The sequence below is a fragment of the Canis lupus genome, chromosome 20 (assembly GCF_003254725.2).
Source record: "Canis lupus dingo isolate Sandy chromosome 20, ASM325472v2, whole genome shotgun sequence".
In the NCBI taxonomy this organism is placed as follows: domain Eukaryota; kingdom Metazoa; phylum Chordata; class Mammalia; order Carnivora; family Canidae; genus Canis; species Canis lupus.
This window is the reverse complement of record NC_064262.1, coordinates 45,489,391-45,507,196: the sequence shown is the minus strand read 5'-3', so window position 1 is coordinate 45,507,196 and position 17,806 is coordinate 45,489,391. Positions and strand designations below refer to the sequence as shown.

The 17,806-nt window shown below is 55.4% G+C and overlaps 1 protein-coding gene across 1 annotated transcript in view; it reads right to left on the bottom strand.

Annotated features, from left to right (window-relative positions):
• Positions 1 to 482: 482 nt before the first annotated feature.
• Positions 483 to 17,806, bottom strand: part of UNC13A (unc-13 homolog A) — a 60,366-nt gene continuing 43,042 nt past the window's right edge. The window contains 17 exon segments of the mRNA XM_049097812.1: positions 483 to 651; positions 653 to 908; positions 2,305 to 2,464; positions 3,181 to 3,273; positions 6,074 to 6,130; positions 7,131 to 7,278; positions 8,068 to 8,148; positions 8,511 to 8,567; positions 9,960 to 9,989; positions 11,119 to 11,157; positions 12,931 to 12,936; positions 13,887 to 14,010; positions 15,156 to 15,308; positions 15,770 to 15,858; positions 16,081 to 16,158; positions 16,659 to 16,742; positions 17,512 to 17,655. Of these exon segments, the coding sequence (XP_048953769.1) occupies positions 607 to 651; positions 653 to 908; positions 2,305 to 2,464; positions 3,181 to 3,273; positions 6,074 to 6,130; positions 7,131 to 7,278; positions 8,068 to 8,148; positions 8,511 to 8,567; positions 9,960 to 9,989; positions 11,119 to 11,157; positions 12,931 to 12,936; positions 13,887 to 14,010; positions 15,156 to 15,308; positions 15,770 to 15,858; positions 16,081 to 16,158; positions 16,659 to 16,742; positions 17,512 to 17,655 (1,644 nt within the window). The 3' untranslated portion in view covers positions 483 to 606.

The window sequence follows — 17,806 nt, the reverse complement described above, 5'->3', positions numbered from 1 at the left end:
CCCAGGGTTTGGGCGCCCGAGGGCGCATGTGCTTTTGAAATCCCATCCTACCCTCCCTCCCCGTTTATTTTTTGCACAAACATGAAAAGACACTCTGGTCCAACCTGGGCCCTCCAACTTGCATCCTAGTGCCTCCAACCCCTAGACCACCCCAGGGGGCGCTCCAGGAAGCCCCGCCCCTCGCCCAGGGCCCGCCCCTCGAGGGAGCTGAGAGTTCCATACTTGGCAATTGGTCTTGGGCCCCAGGGGTTGGGGACCCATCTTATGGCTTTTCCAGGGGACAGGAGGCAGGGCCTCCCCGTACCAGAGCCCCAGGACCTGGCCTCCTCCACAGGGGGCGGGACTTCCTCCCATCCCAGCTCCAAAGGTCCCCTAGGCGCTGGGGACTTGGCTTCTAGTAGGGGATGTGGCTTCTTCCTTCATCGCGCCCGAGGGCGTGGCCTCTCGAGGGGGCGGGGCGTCGTCCGTTCACAATTCCCTAGAGGGGGCAGCGAGGTCAAGGGCGCAGGCACAGCCAGCCCTCCGCAGAGCCCTCTGGGAGGCCCCAGCGCAGACGTCGCCCCGCCCCGTGCGCAGTCGCAACGCTGCCCGCCCGCGCGCCCCACGCTAGGGCGCAGGCGCGGCGCCGCCCTCCTCGGCGGAGCGCGTGTCCGGACTTGAGCTTGACGAACTCCTTGGCCACCTCGTCGTTGCTGCGCTGCGACAGGATGCGCAGCACTGTGAGGCCCGTGTCGTCCATATGGATGCGGCGGCCCAGTGGCAGCCAGCAGGCGGCGCTCCCGCGCTGGGCCAGCTCCCGCAGCTGCAGCACGGCCAGCCCCACCGTGCGGTCCTCGCGCGCGAAGCAGTAGTCCTTGACGCACACCTGCAGCTCGTAGCACTCCGGGCCCGCGTCGGCGCTCAGCGTGCTGCGGGGGGCGGGGCGTGAGGACAGCCCCGCCCGCCGCCCCCGGTGGCCCCGCCCCCGGGGCGCCCAGAGCGGGGCCACGCCCATCTTTCCGGATGCGCACCTCTGCCGCCCCCCTCGGGAATATCTCTTGTCTCTCCTTCCTCTCCTCTGCCCCCCACCCCATCTCTAGCCGACAGCACCCCCACCGTCCTACTGCCAGCCCCAGGCCAAGCCACGCCCCCACCCAGGTGACACCTCCGAGACCCCCTGGCTAGACCAGGCTTCCGCCCCGTGATATGGGCGCCCGCACCTTTGGCCGGATGAGCTGCTGCTCCCACCATCCTAACCCAGATACCGCGCCCAGAAGCCCCTTTACCGGGCTCCCCCTTGAACCCAAGCTCTCTCCTTGACGTGGCCCCTCCCCCATACTCCCTAGCACACCTCTTACCCTTCAGGTGCTCTCTCCACACGACTTGCCTCATGCCTCATCACGAGTGAACTCCCCCCCCCACACACTCCAGTGTGCCTTCCCCAGCCCCCAAGTTCTGTCCCCAGTGCTGGCCTCTGTCCCCAGGGGACCTGCCCTGGAGGGCCACGCCCACACCGCGGCCGCTGTACTCCGCCCACCCCAGGAGATACCTGCGCGGCTACTAGAGGAAGCCCCTGCTCCCAAGCATTGCATCAGCTGTCCTACCCCTCCAAAATCCTCTCACCAAGAGCCCTCTTCTTGTCCTCTCCCAGCTCTCATGCCCCCCTACCCCTCTGCTCTTCTGTCCCCCAAGAACACCTCCCAACATAACCTGCCCCAGTGAGGTTTGCGCCTGATCCAAATATCTGCCCACCCCAAGTAACACCTTGATCAGACGCATTTGTGCTTTGTCATCTGCTCCTCTGGGGCCCTGATGCTTCCGACTATGCTCACCAGGAAGTCCCACATGGATGTGACCTCACTCTCACCCACTGGACAGGCATCCCTAGCCCTGGACCACACCACTCCTGTCCCCTGCCGGTGACTCCTCCAGACCTGCCCTGATGCCCCCGAGACCTCACCCACACCTTCCTTGCCGCATCATGACCACTCATGGCCCTTAACCAGACCTGAGTCTCCAGCCCCAGAAATGGCTGTGCCCAACAGGCCCCCTCTGCCCAGACTTCCTCTCCTCTTCACAAGCTTCATCAACATGTTACATTTCATTCACTGCTTGTCTTCCAAAGTGATTACTCATCCCATCCCCTCACCAAGGTCACTCCTGCACTAAGGTGCCTTCCTTCCCAGTGCCCTCACCTAGGATGTGACCCCTCTCATTCCTGCACCCAAGTATCACTGGCCACCAGACATCCCTCTTCTGGTGGATCCTGAGGTCACCCAGGAGGATGTCCCCTCCCCATGCTCCCCAAACCATCCTTAGACTCACAACTGGAAGCTCTCGTTGTACTTGGGGGCCCAGCTGTTATTCTTGGATTTGGTTGCAAACTTGCGTTTCTTGTCACTGAGCTGGGGCCCAATGATGTTGACCTCGATAAATGGCCGGAAAATGCCAGAAGTCTGCCACTTGAGGTCATTGGCAGCCACGACTGTGAAGGGGAAGTAGAGGGTAAGGTAAGGTACGAAGCTGTGGTTTTCGAAGTCTGTCTGAAATAATACATTTCCTAGAATGTTCCTATAGCTAAGTGTGGCTATATGACTAAGTTCCAGCCAATGAAATTTCAGTGAAAGGAAGTGATCTGTACAACTTTCAGATCGTAGCTTAAAAGGCAGGGAGAATGGGCTTAACTTTCTCCTTCCCAGCTGCTGGCTGGGATGCTGGTGGGTACTGAGTTCTTTGGTGCCCTATAGAGGAGGAAAGCATATTGGGGGTGAAAGTGCAACATAAGATGACAGGAGCCCCCAAATTTGTGAAGCCTCCCTGTCAGCTCTGGGATGACTGTTCTTGGAGTTACCTCAGAGGAAACTTCATTCTATTTTGTTTTGTTTAAGCCATTGCTATTTTAGGGCTTATGAAACAGCTCAATCTGTGTTCTAATAAAAAAAAATAAAAGCCAACAAAAGGAAGGCAGACCTGAAAGATGGGGAAGGTGGAATTAAGTCCCATAACACTGTCCATGCCTCTGGATCCAGCCATGCCTGAAGGTAATTTATTTCTGGAATTTTCAGTTTTATGAAAACTTTTTTTTTTTTTTTTTTTAATGAAAAATGTTTTTCTTGCTTAAGCTAGTTTGAGTTTGGTTTCTGTCACAGGACCTAGTGAATCCTGGTGAAGCCATGCCCCCTTCCAACTCAGACTACTCACCTTTCACAGTGACCTTGTGTTCCCCGGTTCCTGGATGAGTGAAGAGCTCAACGTGGACTGAAACTTCACCCACGGGGTCTTCCACACCCGAGCCTGGGCGGGGAAGGGGAGGATGCTTGGCATGAGCTCCATTCTTCCCACCCACTCTAAGGGACCTGGACCGCCTCCCACCCACCATGTGCTGGCGGCACCAGGTCATCAGCCCTGACAGGGTGGCACTGAGGGTGGGGCAGGGATGGCAAATGGTCTTAGGAGGCCAAGAATGCTGGGGTCTGGCCTTTCACTACCTTGCTGCGTGATCTCAGCTCTCTTAACTTCTCTGAGCTTAATGCACCTGCCCCCCCCCCCCCATTTTTCTCATTCTGCTGACAGCCACGTTGTCAAAACTCAGTCCTCATCTTACATATCCTGGCTTCCGGGGCCTCATTTCTCCTCTTGCTTGCACCAATGCCACACTCTTCAGGTTCTCCTCCTACACACTAGCCGCTCCTTCTCACACTCTTTTGTCACCTTCTCTTTCAATCCTCAAACTGTTGGGACTCCCTTCTCGGTCTTCACTCCCTCTCTAAGTACATACTAGAAAAGTCTGCTGGCTCTATCTTCAAAATACATCCAGAATCTGACCCACCTCCTTGGTTCCATCGCCCATCATCTCACGCCTGGACTATTGCAGTAACCCATACCCTGTCCCCCAAATCCTCCTCTCAGCTTCTCTCCATACACCACCCACAGAAAATCCTATTAGGTTAGCACACTTCCCTCCTCTGGTCAAAACACTTCCGTGGCTTCCAAATCCCTCTGAAATAATCAAAGTCTTTTTGGTGACCTGCAGTGTCCCTCCCAGTGCGTCCTCACTATTACCTCTCCCGCGTCACCTCTGTCCACGCTCACCCTTGCTCACTCTGCTGCAGCCACACAGGCTCCTTCACTGCTTCTCCAAAACACTGTGAGAACCTGACCCAGAGTCCTCACTTCTTCTGAAGCGACAGCTTGTAGGGATATCTTTATTTTCCCTGCCTCAAGGCTGTTCCTCTTTCCATAGAGAATCTCAAGCGTCAAGAATCTTAAGCCTAGGGGCTCCATCTTGCACACATGGCGAAATAACCACAGCTGCCCAGTCAGGTCATGCCCTGCCCACTGTTGCAATGATTGGCTCAGGAGTGGTCATGTGATCCGTGCTGGGCCAATCAGAGTTAGCCCTGGGACTTTGGCCATAACTCTGAGAACAGAGTCTTTGGTGCTAAGCTGGCAAGTCTGTCTCTGCCCAACGAGGGGAAAGCCTTCGTCACAGATGTCTCAGCAGAGATCAGTGACCAATGACATTGCCCAAGACCGCAGATCCAGCTATTATGGATGTCGACACAGCCCTTAATCTTTCCGTTCCAGGCCCACAAATTCCCTAGTCTGCTTGAGCCTGGGTAAGGTGTGTCTCTGTGGCCACCACGATGCCCTGATTGATTGGTTCTGGTGGGTCATTGAAGGGGCAACCTAAAAGCTTTGTCCCTGTCCCTCTTTCTGTGGTTCTGGAAAGGGCATCCTGTGGGGCCTGGGGACCTGTGACCGCCAGCACCCCCACCAGGCCCCTCCCTTGCCCCTCAGAAAGCTCCCCACACCTTGAGCACCCCATGCATAGGGGGAAGAAGGGGGGAGTCAGGGGTGGGTATCCAAGGTTAATCAGGGTTACCTGGCACTGGGTGGAAAGTGACTGAGGCTCAGGGGACAGAGAGGCCTGGAGACCCCCCCATCACCCCACTACTGGGGCGTGCACCCCCCCCCCCCCCCCGCCAAATCCTCACTGCCCACCCCAGGCCACCTTCCTTGTCATCTCAGGCTCCGGCTCCCCCCTCCCCCCAACCAGTCACATGCTCAGCCTCACCTCCCCCCAACCCCAAGGCTGATGCTTCACAGCAAGCTCAATCCGGGCCAGACTGAGGGTGCCAGGTGGGGAGTTGGACAGTGGTGGGTGGGGTGAGGGGTCAGACCATGGCCAAAGCTAGTAAGAAGGGGGAGGAGGGCATTGCTGGGCGCCCCCATCCCGTGGTTTGCTGGCTCCAAGGGGAAGGGTCTTTCTCGGGCCTCTCTGTTTACCCCAATCCCGCCCCTCCCTGAGTCCCTGCCCCTCGCCCCTTCATAAAGGAAGGTTCCTTGGGCAAATGGCTTAATCTCCTTTGAGACTCAGCTTCCTCATCTGTGGAATGATGGACTGCCCTGTGGGGCAATTGGGAGAAATCTTTTCTAAAAAATCCCTGAGAAATGTTTCTTGACACAAGCGCTGGCTCAGAGTTAGAGCTTGAAAACAATTCGTTTTCTATGCTTGGAAGCATGACGTCGGTAATAATAGTCATTAGTGATAATAATACAGTAACAGCAACAATACACTTCCTGGGAGCTACCACATGTATTACAGGTCGGGAACTGCTCTAAATTTAATTCAGCTAAAAAAAAAAAAAAAAAAAAAAAAAAAAAAAAAATAAATTTAATTCAGCTAATCCTAAAAATAATCTTTGTATGAGGGCCCTTGACCGTTCCCCTTTTACAGATGGGAAAGCTGAGCTACTCCCGCAGGCGCCCAGCCGCCAGAGGCAGAGCTGGGGGAGGGGCCCACTGGCATCCGAGCCCACTCCCAGCCGTGCAGGCGCTGTCCGGGGCTCCCGGGATCCTGCTTAGGAGGTGCACCTAGGGCGAAGCGGATTCCGACTCGAATCGCTTCTCCTTCCCCCCGTGGAACCAGCAAGCCGTCCTTCCCCCTCGTCCACCTAGGCCCCCAGAGCCGGTCGGCCCGGGCGCGGCCGGGAGGCGGAAGGACGGGCCTTTTACTAGCCGGGCCGGGAGGGGCGCAGGCACCGGGCACCGGGCGCGGGCGGGCGGGCGGGCGGGCGGCGGAGGCACGTACCCTTCTCAGGATAAATGTCTTCACTAAGGGTAAACCTAGTCCCTTTTCCACCATGGACTAATCGCGGGGGAAGGTGGAGAAAGGAGGGGAGGGAGGGGTGGGGGAGAGACGAGCGAGCGAGAGGCGAGGATGGAGGGCGAGTGTGCGTGGCGGGGAGCAGGGGAGGCGCGGAGAGGGGGCGGCGAGTGAGAGGGAGGAGAAACAAGAGAGAGAGAAACGTCAGCTGCAGACGGACGGACGGACAGCCTCCCGCTCCGGGGGGGACACCAGGGACACTAAAAGCAGCAGCTTGGACTGGGCACGAGGCTGAGCACGGGAGCCCGGCGCCCAGGGAGGGCCCTAGGCCCTGGGCTGACTCGGGGTGGGGGGGATGGGGGTGGGGGGCGCTCCCCTCCCCCCAGCTTCTGGCCGGATGGCCGCTCTCCCTCCCACCCCGCTGCCGGAACTACGCCTGGGTCAGCGGCCAAACTTCTCTCCCGCGTCTAGGGCCAGTTTTGAATGGGGGGGCGGGGGGTGTCCCCAGGGAGGGGAACTAGGACCCTAGAGTCCTGCTCTCCCCAGCCCCAGCTGCTGTGCGTGAACTCAGAGAGGGACACGAGACAGAGGCAAGAGAAGAGAGAGAGAAAGACAGAATTTGAGAAACGGAAACTCCCTCTCGGTCCGCTCCTCCGGGTCGGGGGTCCCTCCCATCCCATCCCCCGGGGCTGTCAATCATTCCTTTGCCGCATGACGTCATATGCCCCGCCTCCCCCGAGCTGTCAACCACTCCCTGGATCCCATCCTTCCAAGTCCCGCCCCCAGGAGCTTTCAATCACTCCCGGGGCCTGGCCTTCAAAGAGGTCCCGCCCCACAGCTTTCAATCACCTCCTGGCCCAGTGACGTCGAGGTCCCGCCCCCACGAGTAGGCGATCACTCGTTGGCCCCGAGCCAGCGCGGAGCTCGCGGGCTCCCGGGGGCTGTCAATTGCCCCGGCCCGTGACGTCACAGAGGAGGTGAGTCGGTGGCGGCCTCACTGGCTTAGGGGCTGGGTGGCCGCAGCTAGCAGGCCGCCGCTTACCCTGGGCCGCCTGCGTCTGCACGAAGGTCTTGATGAGCAGGTCAGTGGCCTGCGTGTAGAGGGACAGGGCGTAGCGCAGGGACTGCAGGTCCGGGCTCTTTTCCAGAAAGGTCTTCTTGAGGCCCACGCCACCTGCGTGGAAGTATTGCTGTGGAGGACAGGGCGGGGAGAGGTGAGTCTAGTTAGGCAGCCCCGATACCCCCCTCCCCACCCCCGCTGCCCTCCAGTGGTGACGTGCTGGATGACCCGGGGCCTCAGAACACTGGTCGGCTCTGCTACTCCCCCACCTCCAGCCCTGCCCCCAAAGCCAGCGGCAGTCTCAAAATAACACCCATGCCTCTCCCTCTCCTCCAGCCCCTTGTGGTACCTGCCTCAGGGTCTTTGCACTTCCTGCGCTCCTTGATGGGACGGCCTCCCTCCCAAAGTCAAACACCTAATTTTGCCGTGGCTGGTTCCCTGTCCTCCCTCCGTTGGTTAAGATCGCAAGGAGCTTTCCTTGACCACCCTCCTTAATACTTTGCCAACCCTATTTCACTATAATTATTTAAGAAAAAAAAATTGCCCTCAGGGTAGTTTTCATGCTTTTCATTTCATGGAGACCACGGCCCCTTTCATGCCCCCTCCCCCGCCCCCGGGTTCTTGCATGGGCTGGCCCTCTACCTACAATGCTTTGTTTGCTCTGGCTTGGAACTCCTATGCATTCCTCAAGACCCAGAGCTTGACACCCCAGAGCTGGGGGTGTCTGTATCTGGCTGGCCCCCTGAACCTAGGGCTCCGCGGGACCCTGCATCAGCCAGCCTGGAACTGACAGAGGAGTCATCAGGGAGTGTTTATAAATTGAATAAAGTAAGGTGGGTTGGGAGTCTAGGTCCATGTCCTCACCAGTCACACCCTCTGCCTGTTCCACCTGGGAAGGGACAGGGGTGGGACCTCTCACCTTGATGGTGTCCAGGGCCAGTTCGACGACTGCACACTGCTTTGGGGTCAAGCTCTTGGCTTCTTCTCGTACCATGTGGTCCTGGATGGATGGAGAGAGGGCCCAGGTGGGCAGAGCAGACCCCACCTTAGGGATATGCCTGTCTGGGGTGGGCCTCATGGAAAACTCTGACAAGTAGGGTAGTGGGTCTGCTGTGTGCCTGGTGCCTTGCCTGTGACTGGCACACAGCAGGTGCTCAATATTTGTCAAATAAACGATTTGTACCCTTGATCAAGCTGTATCTGAAGCTGAACTTTGCACATCTTTCCAACACACTGGATCCAATAAATTGTGCTTAAGTCAGTCCGAGTGGGGCTTCTGTCCCCTAAGCATGTCACCATTCTGGGACCTCTCCCCCAGGAAATGTCCCCACCCCAACCTCCTGCCCCCACACTTGGCCTCACCTTGAGTTTAGACAGCTGACCCAGCTCTTTGGCTGCATTGAAGATCATCTGGGTTCCCTGCAGGTAACAACAGTCACAGCCGAGGTGAGGGGGGCGGTCCTCCAGACCAATCCCCACAGCCCTACTGACACCCTAGCCCTGGACACCACCTTGGTTCTTGTCCAGAAGCTCTGGGCAGGGCAATGGTTATGTCCCAGAGACAGATCTGGAGCTTCCCCTCAGGAAGTGCTGAGTGGGAGGAGGTGATGACTTTGTCCCTGCAAATCCCAGTGTGGGCGCACTACCCACCCTCTCACCTCTACCAGGACCCCGGGTTTGTGGGACAGAGAAGAAAGAGAGCAGGCAGTGAGGAGCCATGGGTGCAGGGAGCCCCAGATGGTGTTTGTCAGTATGGGACACGCTGGGCAGCCCAAAGTCAGAGGGTTTCAAGAAAACTGTGGGATGGGTTCTGGTGACCCCAGCACCACCACTCCCCGGGCCCCATGCCCCTGTAGGAGAATTTCCCCCCAGTAATCTGGGTGGCTGTTAGTATGACCTTGTAAAAGGAAGAATCCTCCCCAAGCAACACACACCTCAGTACCCATCCTCCACCCACCCAAAACAGACACCAGCAAGATGGCATCCTGGTTATGGCTCCAATGAGCCTGGGTGGGCTGCGTTCAAATCCCAGCTCTGCTATGTGGCCCTGGGCAAGTCACTTAACCTCTCTGAACCTCAGCTTTCTCATCTAGTTGGGGGAAATCATATCTACTTCATGGTTTAGCTGGGGCTAAATGTGTCTTTGTTCAATGTTCACTGTCGTTATTATCATTTGGCCTCAAGGTCATGAGCAGTGCTGGGGGGCAATGATCGGCCTGGAAGTCACAAGTCCTGCCTCCTCCAATCACTGTGCTAGGTGACCTGAGGCATGTCCTTGGACTTTTCTGGGTCTCAGTTTCCTTCGCTGGTTCACAGGGGCACCTACACTAGCTCGGGGGCTGGGGTAGGCCTAAGTATCGATGAGGTCCTGCATTTACTGGACTCTGGGGTGGTCTGGGGTCCTGAGCAGGGCTAGGCAGGAAGGAGGCCCATTTACAGCTGAGATGATTGGAATCACATTGACGGTCTACCAGCTGGCCAGTGGGAGCTGCCCCTACTAACATCCTTACTATCGTCCTGGCTGTGGCCACTTTTTTGATCCTTGTCTGTGATTCCCTGAGGCTGTCCTGAAGCACAGCGACTTAGGAGCCCAGCTATCTGGTCCTCAGTTTCCCTTGCCACACCCTCCTCCCCTCCTGCCTCCCCCCCCACCCACCCTCACGAGCAAACCAGACAGACAAAGGAAGAAGAGACCACAGATGGGTTCACAGTGCGCCCCCAGACGGCAAGGACCACAGAGGTGGAAGGAGGCACGGGGTGGGGAGGGGGACGGGGGTGGGAGCCAGACAGACAGTGAGAGGCTGGTCTTACATCTGAGTGGCTTGGCAATTTCACCCTGCCCTGTGGAGAGAATCAGGCGGAGGTCAGAGTTTGGGTGGCTGTTGGGAGGATGCTCACTGGGGCTTCCCTGCCCACTCAAAGCACAGTCCCACTCCCCAGCCCACAAGCTGCCCCCCCAGGTCCTGAGTCTAACACTGGGCCCCCTCCCCAGCTAGGCACCTTCCCTTGTCTCCCACTGGGGGCTCTGGCTGGACTCCCCGACTGCCAGGAGGCTACAACCAGCCCATCACCTGGGGACAGCCTGCCTAGGGATGGGGTGCCTTGGAGAGGGGGAGAGAAGAGAAAGGGCTTGGGTTTCTCTCCTCCCCCAACTCCCAAGACTTTTTCCCACAGGGCTGCTTCTAAAAGAAATGTACTTATAGGTATCACAAGTTCCCTCAATGTGGAGACACACACCCGAGCACATCCACACAGGTGCAGAAAGTTTAACACACACGCGCATACACACTTGGATCAGCACACAAAAACACATACACACAGAAGAACTCACACATTAAAATACACACATGGACCCCTAAACACTTCCACATGTGTGCACAGTCACACACATAAGCTCACACACTCACCCCTACATGGATGCACTTACATGTATATGGTGCCTGGCACATTGAATATGCGCCCCTCCTCAAAGGGCTAAATGAGTGAGTAGGGAAGCTTGTGTGCTCACAGGTATGATAGTTCCTACATGAATGCACAGCAAGGGCAACTGTTCATGTGTTGCCACAGCTCCCATCTCCTTACAACAAATACCCATTAGAACAACAACAACAACAATCTACATGAAAAACAACACGTGTCTCAGTCCAGGGCAGTAGTCCAGGGTCCGGGCCCTTCTCAAAGCCACAGAATTTCAGCTGAGCCCAGGGCTGAGATAAGCCCTTTGGGTTTTGTTATAAGAGGGTGGGAGCCGTTTGTGCCAATGTTTGCTCACACATGGACACCTACTCCAAGCCATGACCCTGGAGAATCAACTCATCTCTAACTTCTGGTTTTCTGGGACTTGGCTAAGACACCTGCCTTTACCTGTGATCCCAGCTGACCTTCCTACCCATGTACACGGACACACACATGCACACACACACCCAGACACCAGAGCTCAGGACCTCAGCACAGATGAGGCCCTCATTACCTTTTCTAATCCCTTGCCATGTTTTCTCAAGAGGGTGCCCTGCAGAGACAACGTCACAGGGTGATCAACCTGGCAAGCCATGTGTGGTGGGAACCCAGGGTGATCACACATGTACTCACGGGGACAGGAGGTAAGGGGCATCTATACCGCACAGGGCGCTGATGGCTGGGTTGCATGGAGGGATGTGTGTGTACCTTTATGACCAACTCTTAAAAGCTATAAGAGTCAGAGAGATAGGAAAGAGAAAGAGGAGAAATAGAAATACAGAGCCAGAGAGAAAGAAGTCACTGCCAAAGTATGATCCGTTTATGTTTACTGTATATATGAGGATCTTGTTTCTTGGGTCAACAGGTGATCAAATAGGCTCCAAATTCAGGTAGGTCTGAATTTGGAACCTGACTCTGGCATGTTTACTATGTGGCCTTGAGCAAGTGACTCCTCCTCTCTGAGCCTCAGCTTTCCTCTTCTGTGAAACGGGAATAATAATATCCACCTCACTCAAAGGGTTGTCATGAATGTAGGCTGTACAGCAACTACGAGGTCGAGCATACAAAGAATCATCAATAGGGACGCCTGGGTGGCTCAGTGGTTGAGCGTCTGCCTTTGGCTCAGGGAGTGATCCCAGGGTCCCGGGATCGAGTCCCACATCAGGCTCCCTGTACCTCTCTCCCTCTGCCTATGTCTCTGCCTCTCTGTCTCTCGTGAATAAACAAAAATAAGATCTTAAAGAAAAAAAAAACCAAAAAACCCACAAAGAATCATCAATAAATGTGAATCCCTTTAGCTCCTTGCCCATAAACACACTGTTGTTGGGTATCCTGCCACCAGATGGTTACAGCCAAAGACCCAGACTGCAGCCACCAAGAAGTGAGATGAACGCTCGTGAACTTTTGACAGGTGAAATCTTATAATTGTCTTGTCCACAAAGGGGGGGGGGGGGACTCTGAAGTGGTTTTATTGATCTCTGCCCTCCTGTGTGTCTACATATTACTACCATCACCAACAATATCAGCTCTAATTTAGTGAGCACTGCCTCAGGTAGTCACAGAGATGAGACTTTAATGCATCATCCCGTTTGGTTCTCACAACAACCCTCCGAGAGTTACTACAGGTAACCTCTTTTTCCAGACAAGGAACCGGAGGTTGGGAGGTGAAGTGACTTCCCAAGGTCACAGAGTGGCTGGGCTGGGATTTGACGCCAGGTCTGCCTGCCACCAAAGTCACAAATGCTGTCTCCCACCTGGGTGCCTGGGTGTGTGTCTGGGATTCATGTGATCCTGCGGTGGGAGTGGGAAGGCAGGGGTGGTGGTGGTGGGGGTTGGGGTCTGTGCCTAACAGCTGAGTAGGGACTCGGGGGGTGGGGGCCTGTATTTTGTGTGGCTGTTAACAGTTGAGAGCCAGCGAAGACGTTCGAGAACTCCGTTGACTTTTAGCCTCCTTCTAGCTTCAGAGAGGGACCAGTATCCTGCTGGAGTCTGAGCATGGGGGTGAGGGTGAATCCCAAGTAAGGGATGAAGTCAGATGTGAAGATGCTGGTCTTAGGCTTCGGGGTTTGGGAGCCCGAAGGCACCTCCTGGGTACTTAACAATGGGGCGGGGTGGGCGGGCGTGGCCTCCCTCCCTCCAGGCCCCGCCCCCTCCCCATGCCCCGCCCCAGACAGACACAGGCACATCTAGGCGGGAAGTGGGACAGTGGGTGGGAGGCCGGTGGGTGAGGAGGGGGCACTGGGTGGGGTGGGTGCAGCCACGCGGTGGGCCGAGTCCAGACACAGAGCGGACGGACAGACAGACGGACAGAAGGGCCTCTACTTACGATCATCTGTCAGCCGAGATGGGGGCGGGGCGGTGGGGGAGGGGGGAATAAGTCACCATGAGTCTCCCAGGAAGGCCAGGGAGGGGGCGGAGACAGCACCGAGGGGCGGACCCCGTGCCCCTGCCCAGCCCAGAGGAGACAGGCAGGTGACAGGTGACGGGAGGTCTAAAGCCTCCCCCACCATCCCCCACCATCGGTGCCTCTTGGCGGCCCTGCCCACCCTCTCCGAGCCTCCCCCAACCACCCAGGAACGTCCTCTCACTCTGTACTGTGCCATCAACCCATGTGCCATTGCCGTCCTCAGGCCCGCACACCTCCCTGGAGGAACCCACACCCAGCCACACCCCTCCGCAGATGTTGTGGTTCACCCAATCCCACCTGGAAGCCTGATCCCTGGGGATCACGGTCTCTGGGCTTTTCCCAAAGGGTTCTAGAGGCATGGTCCTGGCCTGTAGATGAATGCTGACCTCTGCTTGACCTCTCTGACCTTGGATGCTCTCTGTAACCTCTGGCTGACCTCTGGGAGCCCTGTGTTCTATTGGTCTCTGATCTTCCAAGTCCATGGTATCTCCCCTCCTTGTCTCGTGATTGACCCCAAAGAGCCCTCTGATGAACCCACTGACCCATATGACCTCTGTGATCCATGGATTCCATGATCCCCAAGTTGACCTCTTTATTTTCTGGGTGATCTCTGACCTTTGTATGCCCTATTGATCCACATATGACTTCTGTGTCCCTTAGACATCTCTTAACTCTACGTGACCTCTTTGACATTTATATATCTGACCCATGAATGACCTATTTGACTCTTTGGTGACTTTTAATCCATAGGTGACCTCTCTAATCTTTGAATGGCCCCACTGACCTCTGAGCCCCACTGCCTTTGGCATCAAGTTCTCTGGGCTCCCACAGGGGAGGCTGCCCAGGAATCCCCTCTGGCCCCCTGTGGGCCTCACCGTCTGGTCAGTGAGGGGCGGCAGAACGATGGTCTTCTCCATGGTGTTCATGACCAACTTCCACAACTCCTTTAGCACCCGCTTCAGCACTGTCTTCTCACAGATTTTGGCAAAGAGAGTCAGGCTGGAGATGAAGGGCAGGTCTGAGAGATGGCCCAGCTGGCTCTAACCTGCAGAGCCCCCTTTCCTCAACAAATGGGCAAGGTGGGAAAATGCTCCAGAGGGCACAGAGCCTGTACAGGGACCCCTGAATGGGGCCAGATGGATCCCATTGACCAGAATGATCTGATGGGGCTATGAAGCATGACACACATGAGGAGTAAATGGTGACTGGACAGGTCAGCAGGGGCCAGGCTGGAAGAGGACTCAACACTGGCTGGGAGGAAAGCCTGGGCCTCAGCATGAGGGCAGTGAGGAACCATGGAGTGTTCATGAGATACATAGTCAGACTTTTCTGTTCGAAAGAAGCGTGGAGGGTAAGCTGGAAGAGGAAGGCTGGAGACTAGGGACTGCGAGTGGGCTGGGACCATGTTCAGGCAGAGGGGAAGGGATGGTATAGGAAGAGGGCAAACTTGAGAGGGAAAACAAGAATTCGAGACTGGATATATGAGGGTTCAAGGAGACCGAGTAATCAATCCACCATGATCCATCCAACAACTGACCCACCCATCCTCCAAACTATCCTCCCCCCAAATTTAATGACCCCTCCATCTTTTTTCTTCTCCCCTCCTCCCTTGCTCCCTCCTTCCCATCCAACTTTCTATCCATCCTCCATCCCCTCTTTCCTTCCCTCCCTCCCTTCCACCCATTCATCCATCCTCTCATCTACACTTCCATCCATTTTTCCTTATTTCAATCTATTGATCCACTCGTCCATCCATCCATCTGGTTATTCATCCATCCATCCATCCAAATACTTACCTAACTATTCATTTACCCATCCATCCCTCCTTTTATCCATCTACCCTCCATCTAGCCTTCCAAGCATTTATCTTTTAATCTACCCATCAATCAGCGCACTCATTTCTCATGTCATCTATCCATCCAACCACTGTCCATTCACCCATACAAATATTTACTCACAGTCCTTCCAACCATTTACTCACCCATATTTCTATCCCTTCATACCTCCACCCACCCACCCTTCCAAACCATACAACCACTGCCCGGCAAACATGCCCTGAATGTCCTCTCCAGGCCAGCCCTAGGTCTCTGAGGCCCCATCCTTAAACTCTTCCTGGCCATCTTAATCTACCCAGCCTGGCTTACTTGCTGTCCAGCAGGTCCATGATGGGTTGCAGCACATTGTCAGCATCCTGGGCCACACTGCTGCAGGCACTGGCTGGCACATTGCCTGTGCCCTTCACCTGGCTGAGGATGTCACCCATCTGCTTTACGCACTCCTCAATGTGTGGCTGGAAGCTGGGGGCATAGAAGGGAGGAGCTCAGACCACACTCTTCAGGCCTCCCAGAGAAAGGACCAGATGAGGTCTCAAAAGCTGACCCATGGACCTTTATGTTTTTATCCTGAGCATCAAGGAGCCATGGCATATAACTGAGCAGGGGATGATGTGGTGTGTAATAGCAGAATTGGACACTGGGCTGAGACATTCACTTGTGCTATTTATCTCACTGCACAGTCCTACTCAGGTACTATTACTATCATCATCCTCATTTTATAGATGAGTAAACTAAGGTTCAGAGAAATTAAATGACTCACCCAAGGCTACATAGCTAGTAAGTGGTGAAGCCAGGATTGAACTCAGCTCTAACTCCGAGCCTGAAGTCCTCACCACTACATCTGCTGAGTCTCTGGATGCCCCAGGTTTAGAGGTGTGGGGCTACCCCCTCCTGTCTGCTCCCAGCCCTGGAGATGTCCCCACCTGGTAGCAAACACCCGGCTGAGTTCATCTAAGACATTGTTGAGCTTCACCTGGAGCTCCTTCAAGATGTCACTGGCCTCGGCATCCAGCTGAGGAGGGAAAAAGGATAGCAGGTCAGGTTTATAGAGCATCCACATAAATGGGGTATTTACCCATCCAACACAGGGAAAGAGATCCCAAGGGGCTGGGGAGGAAACAGGCACAGATGGTGAAGCTGCTTGCTTGGGTTAGAGGGAGTAGCTGAGCGGGAATTCATCAAGGGCCTACAGGGATGCAGGGTACGTGATGACCCTGCCTGGGCTTCGCCTCACCTCCTTCCCTCCCATGGCTTCGAACATCTTCTCTAGCTGCACTCGGAGCTGCTGAGTGTTGTTCATGAGGATGCAGGGCTAGGGATGCAAAAAGAGCAGGGAGTCAGGGCTCAGTACCCTTCCCCAGAGCCTCCCCCATCCACTGCCAGGGACCCCAGGATGGTTTCAGGGTCTGAGTCCGGAGGAAGAATGAAAGACAGCATTTGGGACCAGATTTCTGGGAATGTTGGGGAAGGGAGTGTCTCGAGACTGGCAGAGGGAAACAGGGCTAAGTAACTTCCCTAGGGTGGGCTAGGCTTCTGGGAGTAGCAGGAAGGGGGAGAGTTCCTGTCACACACCCATATTCTCCCACATGGGCTCAAAGCTTTGCACACTTACATCCATACACCCTGAAGGCTTCATTCGCAACAATGACACACTGAAGGCATGTGCCCTCACCTCCAGATCCCCCCAGACACACACAGTCAGGTACACGGACACACAGCTGGACACATAGACACAGAGCCCAGGGAAGGATGGAGCCTTGGGGGTACAGAATGGGGCTGAGAGGGGACAGGATAGGGTCCCCCACAGGTCACCACTTTCTCCTTCTCCTTGGAGCAGTAGGAGGCGAAGTCCTTGGAGATGATGTCTGCGTACTGGAGAAGCACATTACTGATGGTCTGGGGAGGACACAGATGGAGTGAGAATGGGGGCTGGGGCTGGGCAAGCCCATCAAGAGTCACTAGTGAGATCAGGGATGAGCCCAAACCCCTAAGAGAACTTAAGATGGACCACTTGAATGGGTGAATTCTCTACCCAAGATGACCCTCACAACCAAGAGGAGACACCACCAGGTAAGGATGACTATTTTATGTAAAGTCAGCTCTTTCACAGAGCAATCAACCATCATATTAACCCAGCTCCAAGAACAAGCATGACTGGATCCCAGACAGAATCTCAATTCCTACTTACAGTCCTCAAGTTCAACTCAGCCTAAAGCCAACTAGCTGGAACCCTCAATGCCAGTTAGATGGTCCCGACCTCCAACCTCACCCCAAGGCCCGCCATAATTCTACATTAATCCCAACACTCACTCCAACCTCAATGCCAAATTGAATTTCTATACTAATAGTAACCCTAAACCCAAACCCAAGCTCAATCCCATCCTCAACCTTGACCCCATCTCCAAATTCAATTCCAACTTTAACCACGGCCCTGACATCAACTCCAAACTCAACCTAAATGCTGTTCCCAATCATAACTCCAACATTGATCTCAACCTCAACCCCTATCTCACTGATATCACCAACCCCAGCTTTGACCTCAATCCCAACCTTAACCCCAGTCTTGACCTTGATCCCAATAGCAATTTCAACTGCAACCTCAACCTTGACCCTATCCCAATTCCTCATCTGGACTCCATCCCTAATCCCACTTGCACTCCCATACCTTGGCAAAGCGCCTCATATAGTGCCCCACAATCTGGGGGTCAGGACACTCGAGTTTCTTGATAATCTCAAAGCTCTGGTTGAGCTGGGAGAAGACATCCACCACGGAGCAGGAGAATAGGGCATGCTCTGACGTCTGCTGGAACTGTAGTGGGAGGGAGGCCAGAAAGGAAGAGAGGGGTCAGAGCCAGACAGTCCCAGCATCCAACCCCCCTGCTCTCCATGGGGAAAGCCAGAGACCAACTGCCCTGGAGTGAAATGAATAGTGTGCAGGGGTGACTTAGATGTGGACACAG